The following is a 17,364-nucleotide window of genomic DNA, read 5'->3' as shown; positions in this document are numbered from 1 at the left end:
GACATTTTGGCCAAACAGTCAGCTGCAACAACGGCTGTGCGGTTGCGCGAGCTATCGCTGTGGTCGGAAAAAATGTACGGTCATAGTTCGGTCCTCAAAGTAATGCCAGATGTGCCTAACGTAGTGGATTACACCCTGGCAAAACCACTTTTCGACAAAAAGTTTGAAACTCTAATTCCCAACAGTGAGGCGTGGTGTACACAGACCCCGGGGAATAAAAGATATATAGATTTCTATACTGATAGCTCCAAATTGAATGGACAAGTGGGGTTCGGAGTATATTCTAAAGATCTGGAAATTCGAATAGCGAAAAGATTACCTAATCACTGTAGTGTTTTTCAGGCTGAAATATTGGCAATAAGAGAGGTGGTGAATTGGCTGAGAAGTAATGTTCCAACAAATATTGGCATTAATATATACTCAGACAGTCAACCTGCAATAAAATCCTTGGACTCTGTGTTCCTTAACTCAAAAACGGCCATAGACTGCCGCAAATCTCTCAACGAGGTGGCTGAGCAGTACAATATTCACCTAATATGGGTGCCTGGTCATAGGAACATACCGGGGAACTGTGAAGCAGATGTGTTAGCAAGGCTAGGAACTACCTTACATATACCAGGGGAACTAGAATCTGTTGGTATGCCTCTGGCCACCTGCAAGCTCTTACTGCGTGAGAAGGCTGTTATGATGGCCAATATTCGATGGGAAAATTGCAAGGGTTGTAACGACACCAAGCAAATATGGCCCCATTTAAACTTAAACCGCACACAAGATATGCTAGTGTTCTCAAGGCGTCAGATAGCACTCCCAATATCTGCTATAACGGGTCGCTGCCTGATAGGCGAATTTGCAAAAACTATAGGTGCGAAGTATAATGACTATTGTATAAGCTGTCATGACGTGGAGGAAAAGGAATCAATTAAACACCTCTGTGTGAGTGTCCTGCTTTTTGTGTAAGGCGTAAGCGAATTTTAGGAGCATATAGCTTTAGATTACTGGCTGACCTGGAAAACGTTAACTTAAGCAGTTTGTTAATGTTTTTGGAGCAATCTGGTTGGTTCCACAAAAGTAAATAATAGAGAAGGTTCAGTGGTTAAGACTAGAAGTGCCCATATGTAATAGGTACTTTTAGTTAAATGTGGTATCACAATGGACTGAATAGTCTAAGTGAGCCTGAAATTTAATCGGGCTGCCACTTTAACCTAACCTAACCTATGTATGTTTAGTCGAAATTTGTAAATTTATATATGTTTGCATTCACACATATGATTTTTATGAAACATTCATGCCCCAAACATAATATATTCTAACATATTAACATAGATGTCCCAAACATTTAGTGTTAGTTTAGGAACATTACATGTTCGCACTTAAATATATTGTGTTTTAAAATTGTGCCCGAAATATATTTTGTTTATATCGGAACATATGAAAAGCATATTTTTCTAACAGTGTATTTAAATATCACATGCAAACTAAAACAATTTTGCTTTTATATTCAAAACTAATGAATTTAATACGATTTAATTAGATCATAAAAAAATTCCTTATAATTTGGACAATTTTCATCGATGAAATTTTCGGCTTTTGTCTTTGCTTCATTGGCCAGATCAGGATTCTCTTCGAAAAACATTTGCGATTCTTTAAAGTCTTGCGGTAGATGATATCCTAAAGTGACAAACAATGTTTTCTCATCGATATTCGATAGGGTCCAATAATTCCATAGCTGGGCATCTTTTAAATCTGTCACCAGGTCAGTGATATTTCGTAGCTTAGTCATTGCCACCATATAAAGGCCACATTTGGCGGAATCCTCTTTAATGGCTCTTAAGGATTCTCTAGCCATTTCGTTAACTGTCTTGTACATTTCAAGTTTTTCCCTATCGTCAACAGATTCGGTTATGAGAATATCTATAGCTTCCATAAAATGCTTCAGACGATGTTCCACATTTGGAATTTTACTATCATATTTATGGACAGTTGTTTGCAGTAAATATTTGGCCAATTCATCAGCACTCCTAGATTCAAAGGGTGCATAGGTTGTAACAGATAATGGCTCTGTTGTCGTGGGTGCACCATGGTTAAGCTAAATTCCATATAAAAATAATTGATTTAATTAAATTGCTATTAGTCATTGATCTCGAAATCACTGAAAACTTACTTCAACAGCCACAACAACAACAATGAATAATACGGCGCACAATTTTGGTGTCATTCTGTGTGCTTATAATACGATAGCTGATTGAAAACTGACTTCCATTGGCGAAATATTAGCTCTCAGCAGTTTAATAATTTTTTCTTATTTATAGTATTGTAAGTTGAAACATTTCACAGCCACACAACACAATGGGATATATTTTTCCAAAAAAAAAAAAAACACATACCCAGGTACAATCAATACCGGGTTGGAGAAAAAATTGTAAAATTGTAAAACTGTAAGCCTCGTCGTATATATCGAATTTCAGGTGGATCTGATAAAACTTTCTTAAAATGATCAGTTCCCGAAGTTATATTTATGGAGACTACGTCAGATTCAGCACTAAAGTAACATTAAACTAATATGAAAGATTATGCAACCTAAATTTTAGGGCACACAATTTACAAAATATTAAGAAAAACATATCTGAAAGCTAATGAAATTTTAATTAAAAGTAAGTTAATAATATTTGCTTCAAAAGTTATTTTCATTACATTTAGAACACATTTATATTTAGAAATTTGCGTTCCTCCGGTACAGTCGTAAGCCTTCGAAATATTAATTTTCTTTAAAATAAAGAAACAACATTTTTAATTTAAAAAATTAAACTCTTTTAATTAACTGATATATTGAATATTTTAATTTAAGATAAACACGATTTAAAGAAAGAATATTGCATCTTTTTTTTTTGGAATTAAAAAAAAACAATATTTTTTTACTTTCAAGTATCTGTTGTAATTTGGATTTTGAGACTGGCATTTGTTTGTACACAGTGATTAATATATTAAGGGTTTTAAATTAAGAGCTAAAGCTCAAAATGAGAAATTGAGTGGAAAAATGGGGAACTAAGGTTCCTTGAGATTATGTTGTGGACTTTGGGCTAATGGGTCATTTAATTTATTACCTTCCCACGACGAATACTTACATGGGATATACTGGTTTTGTAAGGAGAGAGACAGAGACAAGAGATTTCGTTTTTGAGATGTGTTATTTTATTGATGATGTTATCCCGTCGATGGCTGGATGAAGAAAGAGGCGGAAACTTAGACTACATTTGACAGGTGAATTCAGAGTTTTTCAGAAAAGAAAGGAGAAAGCAGAGTTGCTACTTAAAATGATGACAGCTTAAAACTATAATCTATTACATGTTAACGACTGGTCTAAAAAAGGAAATTCATTTTAATTTATGTTTATACAAGAAATTCAATGTTCAAATTCAATATTTCCAAAACTACGCTAAACACACAGAAAAAAATGAAGCAAAATAAAAATCAATTCTTGGCATAATTGAACGAAAAAAATTATATCAAATACCATTTTTATTAAGTCAAATACGAAAATAATTGGTTGAATGAAAAACTGGAAAAAATATCAAAATTCCCTGGTAATTGAATTCACAACACATCAATTACTATGTTCAATTGGACCAAGTGTATATATTATTGATTTAAGTATAATGTGTAATTGCCTGATAAAACTGTTTATGACGTTGCTACGTAACGAACAATAAATAAATAGAAACAATAAAATGTCATTTATTTTTATTATTAAGAAACTTCGTAAGTAACATACATGGTCGAATTTACCCGCAAATAAACCGTGGTATCGGTACCGCGAGTCGAATTGATTACATTAACAACATTTTTTATCTAAATACTAGTGTTTTTGGTCAAACTCATTTTTTTGTGGAAATACACTCAAAGAATTTTCTTAGTAAAAATGAACATTTTTATTGTGAGTCTAACATGTGACGTGTTAGAGGAACTCTTTCTCTCTCAAGCATAGTTACGAAATACTGATGTACGTAAATTTGGCACAGAGTTGTACTTTGGCTCAAAGACAATCGCTATTGATTTTGGAAAAAATCGGTTCAGATTTAGATATAGCTCCCATATATATCTATCGTCCGATTTGCACCTATATGATTATTAATAAATTTATATTTATTTTTATCTTCAGATTGATATTGATTTTGCTTTAAAATTTTCTTTGGCAAAAGATATTAAAATTACATGAACATCTTTGGAAAATAACATTTTTAAAAACCAAATTGCCGAACTCTACTTTACTTAAAAAATTCGATGACGGCGATACATCTTCAAATCAAGGTTTGTATTATTATATAGTCGATACTTATGTAAATAAGTAATCTTATGATTTCAGAATCGAAACAATTTGCAATATTCTGGACTTTGCATCAAAGGGTAAACTCTGATGAAAATGGGTGCAAAATAAGGAAGTCATATAGTATTTTAGACTCGCAAGAATCTTTTGCATTTATAGGAAGTCTATTTAAAATATTTTATGTCTTTGATTTACAATATCCTTCATTCAAGACTTTTTTATGAAATGCCTAAAAAGAAAAAATACGAAAAAGTTTCCGTTATAAAAAATTAAATTTTAACACTTGACTTATAATTGTTTAACTTACATTATTTCATTTACCAACACATTATCTGAAACCATTTCAATCTTTAACTGATATATGAATTATACGTATTTCATATCTATACAAAAAATTGTTACAAAAAACTATGTTTATTGTTTTATTCTGAATTATCATTTATAAGTTTTTTATATTTTTAGTGTTTAATTTTTTTATGGGAATTTAATAATCTATATACTTAAATCAAATATCATAGTAATTGAATGAAATGGGAACACCAACTACTTCGTCACTTGAACTCAATACAGAAGTAATTGGCTTACAGTACTAAATTGATTACCATCGTATTAAACTTAATTACGATTTTAATTGATTTACCGCACAAAATTTAATAAACATTTAACTCAGTTCAATTACGACCGTAATTGAAAAGCAGCATATGATTCAAGTACAAATGTATTTAGATTCATTACTATCTCATTTGAATATCATGCCAAATTCCAATTACGTTTCTACTCAATACAAATACCCCATCATTTGAAAATAATTTTACAACGAAATTACAATTTGGGTAATTGGATTTACAATTTTCGTCATAAGCTGAAAATCAAGTACAAAAATAATTGAATTCACAATTTTTGTATTTGATTCAAATATTCACTTTTTTCTGTGTACGCACTCGAAAACAAGTTTACTTGTATCCAAAGATTTGGACCCTGCCTTACGGATTTTGGTATTGATTCCGAGTCAAAGATGCGTCTTTTTTAAGGATCTATCTAGCTTTAAATCTATGATCAATAACATTAAAATTAGGATACAGATCTCATTCATGGAATTTTCATTCTCTTTTTGCGATATATTAATAAAGCTACCCAGCAAAAACAAGTATATACAGCCGTAAGTTCGGCCAGGTCGAATCTTATGTACCCTCCACCATGTATTGCGTAGAAACTTCTGCGAAAGACTGTCACCCACAATCGAATTACTTGCGTTGGCAAGGTTTCTGAAAACTTCTTAACATCGTTTTCTAAATTGTGAGTTAGTCCATACGTGGTATATATTAGACAAAAAAGTTATGTATACACGCAGAGAAGAAACATGATTGTCACAATCGTATTCGAAGAGCAAAATGATATGATAGGAGCTATTTTTGCGGCGACCATATAACATTTTCACTTGCAACCATGTTGGCTCACTGAACATGGCTCTAAGAAAAATAAAATTGTCCTCATCTAAAATGTTATTATATTGATAAAAATAATTTTGTTTGAATCAAAATAAAGGGTGATTCTTTTGAGGTTAGGATTTTCATGCATTAGTATTTGACAGATCACGTGGGATTTCAGACATGGTGTCAAAGAGAAAGATGCTCAGTATGCTTTGACATTTCATCATGAATAGACTTACTAACGAGCAACGCTTGCAAATCATTGAATTTTATTACCAAAATCAGTGGCAGAAAATCCGCTTTTTTATCGACAAATTTTGTTCAGCGATGAGGCTCATTTCTGGTTGAATGGCTACGTAAATAAGCAAAATTGCCGCATTTGGAGTGAAGAGCAACCAGAAGCCGTTCAAGAACTGCCCATGCATCCCGAAAAATGCACTGTTTGGTGTGGTTTGTACGCTGGTGGAATCATTGGACCGTATTTTTTCAAAGATGCTGTTGGACGCAACGTTACGGTGAATGGCGATCGCTATCGTTCATGCTAACAAACTTTTTGTTGCCAAAAATGGAAGAACTGAACTTGGTTGACATGTGGTTTCAACAAGATGGCGCTACATGCCACACAGCTCGCGATTCTATGGCCATTTTGAGGGAAAACTTCGGAGAACAATTCATCTCAAGAAATGGACCGGTAAGTTGGCCACCAAGATCATGCGATTTGACGCCTTTAGACTATTTTTTGTGGGGCTACGTCAAGTCTAAAGTCTACAGAAATAAGCCAGCAACTATTCCAGCTTTGGAAGACAACATTTCCGAAGAAATTCGGGCTATTCCGGCCGAAATGCTCGAAAAAGTTGCCCAAAATTGGACTTTCCGAATGGACCACCTAAGACGCAGCCGCGGTCAACATTTAAATGAAATTATCTTCAAAAAGTAAATGTCATGGACCAATCTAACGTTTCAAATAAAGAACCGATGAGATTTTGCAAATTTTATGCGTTTTTTTTTTTTTTTTAAAGTTATCAAGCTCTTAACAAATCACCCTTTACAATGGTCACGATCTAAAATGTTATGGTATTCGTCAAAAATGTTTTTCTTCCAGTTAAAAGAACATGGTCACAACTTCAAAAGTTTTGATCTTTATGAAAAAACCTTTTCCGTCGTCGCTAAAAGGACGCCACTTGAGAAAAGAAAACACAAAATTAATTTTATTTATTTGTTTTTATACCCTCCATCATAGGATGGGGGTATATTAACTTTGTCATTCCGTTTGTAACACATCGAAATATTGCTCTAAGACCCCATAAAGTATATATATTCTGGGTCGTGGTGAAATTCTGAGTCGATTTAAGCATGTCCGTCCGTCTGTTGAAATCACGCTAACTTCCGAACGAAACAAGCTATCGACTTGAAACTTGGCACAAGTCGTTGTTATCGATGTAGGTCGGATGGTATTGAAAATGGGCCATATCGGTCCACTTTTACGTATAGCCCCCATATAAAGGGACCCTCAGATTTCCGATCCGGCTGAAATTTGGTATATGGTGTTGGTATATGGTCTCTAACAACCATGCAAAAATTGGTCCACATCGGTTCATAATTATATATAGCCCCCATAAAAACCGATCCCCAGATTTGGCTTGCGGAGCCTCAAAGAGAAGAAAATTTCATCCGATCCGGTTGAAATTTGGTACATGATGTTGGTATATGGTCTCTAACAACCATGCAAAAATTGGTCCATATCGGTCCTTAATTATATATAGCCCCCATATAAACCGATCCCCAGATTTGGCTTGTAGAGCCTCTAAGAGAAGCATATTTCATCCTATCCGGCTGAAATTTGGTACATGGTGTTGGTATATGCTCTCTAACAATCATGCAAAAATTGGTCCACATCGGTCCATAATTATTTATAGCCCCCATATAAACCGATCCCCAGATTTGGCTTGCGGAGCCTCAAAGAGAAGCAAATTTCATCCGATCCGGCTGAAATTCGGTACATGATGTAAGTATATGGTCTCTAACAACCATGCAAAAATTGGTCCACATCGGTCTATAATTATATATAGACCCCATATAAACCGATCTCCAGATTTGGCTTGCGAAGCCTCAAAGAGAAGCAAATTGCATCCGAACCGGCTGAAATTTGGTACATTGTGTTGGTATATGGTCTCTAACAACCGCGCAAAAATTGGTCCACATCGGTCCATAATTATATATAGCGCCCATATAAACCGATCCCCTGATTTGGGTTCCGGAGCCTCAAAGGGAAGCAAATTTCATCCGATCCGCCGGAAATTTGGTACATGATATTGGTATATGGTCTCTAACAACCATGCAAAAATTGGTCCACATCGGTTCATAATTATATATAGCCCCCATATAAACCGATCCCCAGATTTGGCTTGCGAAGTCTCCAAGTGAAGCAAATTTCATCCAATCCGGTTGTAATTTGGAGCATGGTGTTAGTATATGATCTTTAACAAGCGTGCCAGAATTGGTCAATATCGGTCCATAATTATATATAGCCCCCATATAAAACGTTCTCCAGATTTGACCTCCGGAGCTTCTTGGAGGAGCAAAATTCATCCGATCCGGTTCAAATTAGGAACGTGGTGTTAGTATATGGTCGCTAACAACCATACCAAAATTGGTCCAATCACACAAAAATTGGTCCATATCGGTTCATAATCATGGTTGCCAAAAATAGTCTACCTAAATTTTATTTCTATAGAAAATTTTGTCAAAATTTTATTTCTAGAGAAAATTTTGTTAAAATTTTATTCGGTTCATAATAAAATTTTCATCATTGTCAAAATTTTATTTCTATAGAAAATTTTGTTCAAATTTTATTCGGTTCATAATCATGGTTGAAACTCGAGCCAAAAATAATCTACCAAGATTTTATTTCTATAGAAAATTTTGTCAAAAGTTTATTTCTATAGAAAATTTTGTGAAAATTTTATTTCTATAGAAAATTTTGTTAAAATTTTATTTCTGTAGAAAATTTTGTCAAAATTGTATGTCTACTTTGCCAAACTGAATTATATACGTATTGGATCGCTCTTTTTTTATTTAATATATACCACGTATGGATTATATATAACTATAGACCGATATGGACCTAGTTAGGCATGGTTGTTATCGGCCATATACTAGCACAGTGTACCAAATTTCAACTGACTCGGATGAAATTTGCTCCTCCAAGAGGCTCCAAAACCAAATCTAGGGATCGGTATATATGATTGTGGACTGATATGAACCAATTCCTGCATGGTTGTTGCATAGCATATACTAACATCACGTACCAAATTTCAACCGAATCGGATGAATTTTGCTCTTCCAAGGGGCTCCGGAGGTCAAATCTGGGGATCGGTTTATATGGTTAGGTTAGGTGGCAGCCCGATGTATCAGCCTCACTTAGACTATTCAGTCCATTGTGATACCACATTGGTGAACTTCTCTCTTATCACTGAGTGCTGCCCGATTCCATGTTAAGCTCAATGACAAGGGACCTCCTTTTTATAGCCGAGTCCGAACGGCGTTCGACATCGCAGTGAAACCACTTAGAGAAGCTTTGAAACCCTCAGAAATGTCACCAGCATTACTGAGGTGGGATAATCCACCGCTGAAAAACTTTTTTGTATTCGGTCGAAGCAGGAATCGAACCCACGACCTTGTGTATGCAAGGCGGGCATGCTAACCATTGCACCACGGTGGCTCCCATCGGTTTATATGGGGGTTATATATAATTATGGACCGATTTCGACCAATTTTTGCATGGGTGTTTGAGGCCATATATTAACACCACGTACCAAATTTCAACTGAATCAGATGAATTTTGCTCTTCCAAGAGGCTCCGGAGGTCAATTATGGACCGATGTTTGTAACACATAGAAATTTTGCTCTAAGATCCCATAAAGTATATATATTCTGGGTCGCGGTGAAATTCTGAGTCGATCTAAGCATGTCCGTCCGTCCGTCTGATGAAATCACGCTAACTTCCGAACGAAACAAGCTATCGACTTGAAACTTGGCACAATTAGTTGGTATTGATGTAGGTCGGATGGTATTGCAAATGGGCCATATCGGTCCACTTTTACGTATAGCCCCCATATAAACCGATCCCCAAATTTGGCATGCGAAGCCTCAAACAGAAGCAAATTTCATCTGATCCGGCTGAAATTTGGTACATGGTTGTGCTATATGGTCTCTAACAACCATGCAAAAATTGGTCGGTTCATCGGTTCATAATTATATATAGGCCCCATATAAACCAATCCCCAGATTTGGCTTGCGGAGCCTCAAAGAGAAAAAAATTTCATCCGATCCGGCTGACATGGTGTTAGAAAATGTCTCTAAGAACCGTGCCAGAATTGGTTCATATCGGTCAATAATTATATATAGCCCCCATATAAACTGTTCTCCAGATTTGACCCCCGGAGCCTCTTGGAGGAGAAAAATTCATCCGATCCGGTTAAAATGTGGAACGTGGTGTTTGTATATGGTCTCTAACATCCATGCAAAAATTGGTCCACATAGGCTCAAAATTATATATAGCCCCCATATAAACCGATCCCCAGATGTGGCTTGCGGAGGCTCTAAGTGAAGCAAGTTTCATCCGATCCGGTTGAAATTTGGAACATGGTGTTAGTATATGGTCTCTAACATCCGATCCGGTTCAAATTTGGAATGTCGTGTTAGTATATGACCGCTAACAACCATACCAAAATTGGTCCATATCGGTCTATAGTTATATATAGCAGATCCTCAATCACACAAAAATTGGTTCATATCGGTTCATAATCATGGTTGCCACTCGAGCCAAAAATAATCTACCAACATTTTATTTCTATAGAAAATTTTGTTAAAATTTCATTTCTATAGAAAATTTTGTCAAAACTTTATTTCTATAGAAAATTTTGTCAAAATTGTATTTCTATAGAACATTTTGTCAACATTTTATTTCTATAGAAAATATTGTCAAAATTTTATTTCTGTAGAAAATTTTGTCAAAATTTTATTTCTGTAGAAAATTTTGTCAAAATTTTATTTCTGTAGAAAATTTTGTCAAAATTTTATTTCTGTAGAAAATTTTGTCAAAATTTAATTTCTATAGAAAATTTTGTAGAACTGAATTATATACGTATTTAATCGGTCTTTTTTAATTCAATATATACCACGTACGGACTTACTTACAATTTAGAAGACGGTGTTAGGAGGTTTTAAGATACCTTGACATCGGCAAGCGTTACCGCAACCCAAGTAATTCGATTGTGGATGGCAGTGTTTAGAAGAAGTTTCTACGAATTCCATGGTGGAGGGTACATAAGCTTCGGCCTGTCCGAACTTACGTCCGTATATACTTGTTTTGATTGTTTTCCAACACTTCAACAGATATTACAGACCAAAAAGACTTTAGTTTCGTATGATCATTTGGTCACAATTCAAGATTTAAGTTTTCAGAACAAACAAATTTAGCTTTATAAATAATTGAGGTAGGCCTTCCAAATTGTCATAATTTAAGGGTAAAAATGAAGCGTTAAAATTAAGGGTAAAAATGAAGCGTTAAAATGAATTTCCAAACAATAACATTAAAAGCAACACAAAGGAGTACTTTTGTTCCGTCTAAAATTCATTGGACGTGATCCTAATTAGCACTACATCGTTATAATATGTAGGGTATCCAAACTACTTGTTTGGAATCTCTTTTTTTTTGTATGGTTATTATTCTTACTTCTATCCCATTGTGCATTGTCATCTAAACAAAAGAGAGCTAATGTCATTCCCATTCTCGCCGCTGAGTAAACACAAAGTCACGTAAGTAAACGAAATAAGCAAATTGAACGGTATGACTCACAAAGAAAACGTAGTTAACTACGTCATATCACTTAGTAGCATGAAATACAAAGTACAAATAAAGACCGGGTTATGAGCGAGAGAAAGCCTCGTACATGATTTTTGACAATCAGCTGTTTGCATATCAATACTGATGATTAGTCAATGTGGGCACCAAACGTAAACGTATCGTAAAATATTGATAAAAATTTTAAAATTCTACGCTGTGAGATTTCATTTCAGCTGTGTTCAAAGTCTCTTTCGTATTTCAAAATCTTCAACACTAGTTTTTAAAAATAAATTATTTTTCATGTACATTTCATGAAATGTGACTTTTGACTATTTTGATCTGCTGAATTCGAAAAAAAATATTTTTTTTATGGAACAGGTTTTGCGATATCCCGTTATTTTTAGTTTTTTTCGTTCTTTTTCACCAAGCAAATTATATTTTGAGTTATAAATGTCCGATTATATCATTGTTGGAACTTAAATGAAAGGTATGGAGGAATAATCGTTTATAATTGGATCTGTGATAACCCAGCAAAAAATTTTGGAAGTTCTTCCAAAGGCACAACTTTAAAAGCACTTCCAGAAGATGCGCTCGCAATGATGTTCTTTATTGTAACTACCCAGGAAGTTCTTTTAATTCAATTTTTTATAACTTGGATTTTGCATACTTTTAATGGATAATGTTAACTTTTTTTGATTCGAATAGGTTAAAAACAGAGTAAAAATTCATAAAGTGGTACAAATAATTTAAATTTTGTCGACAAAAATTCTAAATCCAATCTGGAAAAATTGTGAATTAAAAAAAAAAACGGGGTCTGTATATATATATATATATATATATATATATATATATATATATATATATATATATATATATATATATATATATATATATATATATATATATATATATATATATATATATATATATATATATATATATATATATATATATATATATATATATATATATATATATATATATATATATATATATATATATATATATATATATATATATATATATTTTTTTTTTTTTTTTTTTTGAGTAGTTATAGATATAATGTTTCCACATTCTCATCCGTTCCCTTTTATTCGACGATCTACTCCTTTCAAATATTAGACTATATTGGTATATGGTTAGGTTAGGTTATGTCGCAGCCCGATGTATCAGGCTCACTTAGACTATACAGTCCATTGTGATACCACAGTGGTGAACTATATATTGGTATATAGCGTTTGCTGAGAATGAGTTGAATTTGAATGAATTTCTGTGAAAAAACAGAAATTCAGTACAAATTTTCATATTATTTATTTTTTAGTTTTATTATTGCTCGGTATTATTCCAGTGAAAACGGTCAATTTTCCCCATAAAGTTCACAGGGACAAAAATAAAAACCTATGAAAGAAAATATGCAAATTAATTAATTAAGTCTGGCAAAATAAAGTTTTCCATGGTTATTGGTACACCACATTCTGTGGAGGAGAGGTTAGGACATACAGACATGCAGTTTTTCTATGGTTGAATGCATGTTTACACCATCTGACGAGGATGGGAAAAAGTAAAGCGGGGGAAACGAAAAGACAGACATCAATTGGAGCTGGTGTTGAGACCACACAAATACCAAATGACTAAATGACTGCTGGGGGGGAAAAAATCCCACTTTAACATTGTGGGATGTGGGTATCAAATAAAAATCGAATTATTACCATGGCATTCATTATTAATTGATTTGCGAGAATAATAAAAAGAAATCCATGGAGTTTGTTTTATTGATTCCAAGTTCCATCATTAATAGTTTGGACTAGGAAACAAAGACAATATTTTTATATGAAAATGAAAAATTGATTCCCTCAAAATTCTCCAAAAATATTTAATTAATGAATATTTTTTTTTCACCACAACGTTTGTAATGATGTTCTTTATTGTTTTCAGGTAAAGTTGCAACTAATGTCGGATTATGAAGGTAAATTTTATTTAGTATCGAAATTATATCCACGTTTGGTTTGAGTTTTAAGAGTTTGTGATAGGAAGAAGATCCATAAACGTAGCTACATTTGCAAGTTACAGAGAATGAAGCTGCCGAGTCGCGCCGCCGATTTTAGCCGCCGCCGACCAGTTGTTGCCACCGCCGAATATATCGACTCATATCGACCCAAAATTAATCAAAAATATTGGTTTAAATCAGAAAAATGAATTAATAATTGTTATATTTTTTTTTTTGCCAAAATGTTTAACTTTCCACCCAAAATGTGTCAGTATCAAGTTGCTATAATAATTTTGCAAAAATTTAGCTCAGAAAATTGAAATGAAATAAATAATAATTGTGATTGCAAGATTGGTTGTACAACTAATCTCATTACCATTCGGATAACTTCAAATCAGATAATGAAGCCGCCGAGTCGCGCCGCCGATTTCAGTCGCCGCCGGCCATTTTTTTTTTTTTTGCCAGCCAACGCTGCCGCCGAATTTATCGACCCATCTCGACTCAAATTTAGCCTCCAATTAATTAAAAATATCGGTTTAAAGTGGAAAAATGTATTAATAATTGTCGTATTTTTTAACCTTTCACCCACAATCAATCAATTTCAAGCTGCTATAATAATTTTGCAAAAATTTAGCTCAGAAAATTTTAGCTAATTTGAAATTTGAAAAATTGAAAATTTCACTGCAAGATTGGTCGTACAACTAATCTCATTACCATTCGAATAACTTCAAATTGATTTTATAATGGATAATTGTCCGCCGCCGAATAAACATATTTATATCGACTTAGCCATCAAGCCGCCGCAGCCGGAGGCAAAATTTTAGTGTCAGCCGCCGCCGACAAATATGGGTCGGCTTCATTCTCTGGCAAGTTACTGTGAAACTGGCAGTGTTGCATCTCATCCAACTCCATTAAATTATCCGAAAAGTGAAGGCCTCATTAAAAAAAATATTGACTTAATATGAACGAAGAAGACATCGAGGCAAGGAATTTTCATTAAAGTAAAGAAAAACATTTTTGATTGAAATAAATATCGGATTATTATTGATTTTTTTGATTAAACATGAAAAAGCTTTATATAGAGGCTAAAATTGCTTCGCTTGCACGAAAGTGGTCAAATTGTACGGTTTGTGAACCGCTTGTGTGCAAGCTGAGGTGTAGGCGTTGAAAGTTGGTCACCTCTGGCGTATGAAATTTTAGTTTAGCAGTCAAATCCGCAATTATGAACTTAAGGAAAAAATTATGTTTATATTTTTATTTGTTTTTTTTTTTTTATTCCATAAAATAGTTTATTTCCAAAAAAAAAAGAACCACTGTATATATATATATATATATATATATATATATATATATATATATATATATATATATATATATATATATATATATATATATATATATATATATATATATATATATATATATATATATATATATATATATATATATATATATATAAACTTTTGTGCGGTAATTAGCCAGAATTGAAATATGGGGGCCGCTTTATATGGGGCTATATACAATTATGAACACGAGTCCACCAAAAATTGCATATTTTTTTACTGTTTGGTAGATTGGTAGAATTCTTGATGTTTCTTGATTTTGCAACTATGAACATTTTGACAAAAGATTCTACAGAAATAAAATTCTGACAAAATTTTCTATAGAAATAAAATTTTGACAAAATTTTCAATAGAAATATAAAATTTTGACAACATTTTCTATGGCAATAACATTTTGGTAGATTATTTTTGGCTCGAGTGGATATCGTGATTTTTCTGTGATTGAGGATAGGTTTATATGGGGGGCTATATATAATATAGATCGATACGGACCAATTTTGGCATGGCTGTTATCGACTGTTAGGCGAACTTCTAACAAAGAGACGTATTTCAGCCACACTAGGGCAAGCAAACATACAAAGGTATGTGAACAGAGGCACTCCCCAAGGAGGAGTTCTATCACCTCTTCTTTGGAATGTTGCTATAAACAACCTTCTGGTTTCCCTAGAAAAAGAAAGGATAAAAGTGGTGGCATACGCAGATGATGTGGCGCTAGCAGTCAGGGGAAAATTCCCATCCACAATCAGAGATATTATACAGAGAGCTTTCCGGATGACTGAGAAATGGGCGAAAGATAATGGTCTTGGTGTAAATCCAGCAAAGACAGAACTAGTCATGTACTGCAAAGATCGCAAAACTCCCACGGTTAGGCCCATTTCCTTAGGGGGTACTGAAATTCCCTTTGGTGAGTGTGCAAAATACCTTGGCGTTATTTTGGACAGAAAGCTGAATTTTAGGCTTAATATTGAAAAGAGGGCGAGAAAAGCCACGGTAGCTTTGTACTCGTGCAAACAGGCAATAGGGAAAAAGTGGGGACTAAAACCAAAAACTGTGCATTGGCTATACACGGCAGTGGTTAGACCTATAATGCTATATGGTGTTGTAGTCTGGTGGCCGGCACTTCAGAAACCGACTTGTTTAGATAAAGTTCAGCGTATGGCGAGCTTGTGTATCTCAGGCGCATTTAGTAAGACAGGAACAGACTCCCTTAATGTCATGCTACATCTATTGCCTTTAGACATTTTGGCCAAACAGTCAGTTGCAACAACGGCAGTACCGTTGCGCGAGCTTAGGGATCTATAGTACAAACTAATAATCGATTTTTCGACATTTCGATTATTGATATTTAATCAAAAATCGATTTTCGATTATTTTTACCAATGAAAATTCGAATATTCGATTTTTCATAATCGATTTTCATAGAAATAATGATTCTAAAAAATATTCGATTTTATGAAATCTATTTGTCTGTTTGTGAGTATTTTTAACAATATTTGGTAAGAAAAGCAAAAAATTAGTGTTCCAGTCAAACATGTTAATTTTTAAATTTGTTTAAAAATTAAAATATTCAATATAAAATTTTTAACATGTGTCAATCATTAATTTTTATTTCCCCAAATAATTACACTATAAATTCAAGGAAATTGAAAACACAAAGATTCATTTCCACCAATTTGATATTTTATTTAATAAAATCAGAATTTTTATTTTTCTAGTTCAAAATTTAAACTAAATTTTTGGTGGTCAAAATTAAAAATTAGTTGAAAATCTAAAATCGATTTTGCGATTATTTTTAGCTTAATAATCGATTTCGACTTTTTTAGATTTTCATGCCAAAATTCGAATAATCGATTAATCGATTTTCGATTTATAGATCCCTACGCGAGCTATCGCTGTGGTCGAAAAAAATGTACGGTCATAGTTCGGTCCTCAAAGTAATGCCCGATGTGCCTAACGTAGTGGATTACACAAAACCAAGTTTGAAACTCTAATTCCCAACAGTGAGGCGTGGTGTACACAGACCCCGGAGAATAAAAGATATATAGATTTCTATACTGATGGCTCCAAATTGAATGGACAAGTGGGGCTCGGAGTATATTCTAAAGATCTGGAAATTCGAATAGCGAAAAGATTACCTAATCACTGTAGTGTTTTTCATGCTGAAATATTGGCAATAAGAGAGGTGGTGAATTGGCTGAGAAGTAATGTTCCAACAAATATTGGCATTAATATATACTCAGACAGTCAACCTGCAATAAAATCCTTGGACTCTGTGTTCCTTAACTCGAAACCGGCCATAGACTGCCGCAAATCTCTCAACGAGATGGCTGAGCAGTACAATATTCACCTAATATGGGTGCCTGGCCATAGGAACATACCGGGGAACTGCGAAGTGGATGAGTTGGCAAGGCTAGGGACTACCTTACATATTCCAG

At 33.8% G+C, this 17,364-nt stretch overlaps 1 protein-coding gene across 1 annotated transcript; it reads right to left on the bottom strand.

Moving 5' to 3' along the window:
• Positions 1-1,484: 1,484 nt before the first annotated feature.
• LOC142234956 (uncharacterized) lies at positions 1,485-2,309 on the bottom strand. Its single transcript, XM_075306161.1, has 2 exons — positions 2,162-2,309; positions 1,485-2,086 (listed from the first exon to the last, which is right to left on the bottom strand). The coding sequence occupies exons 1-2, from the start codon at positions 2,213-2,215 to the stop codon at positions 1,514-1,516; spliced, it is 627 nt and encodes a 208-aa protein (XP_075162276.1). The 5' UTR covers positions 2,216-2,309; the 3' UTR covers positions 1,485-1,513.
• Positions 2,310-17,364: the final 15,055 nt, after the last annotated feature.

This window comes from Haematobia irritans, chromosome 4, assembly GCF_050003625.1.
Source record: "Haematobia irritans isolate KBUSLIRL chromosome 4, ASM5000362v1, whole genome shotgun sequence".
Taxonomy (NCBI): Eukaryota; Metazoa; Arthropoda; class Insecta; order Diptera; family Muscidae; genus Haematobia; species Haematobia irritans.
This window is presented reverse-complemented; position numbering and strand designations above follow the sequence as displayed.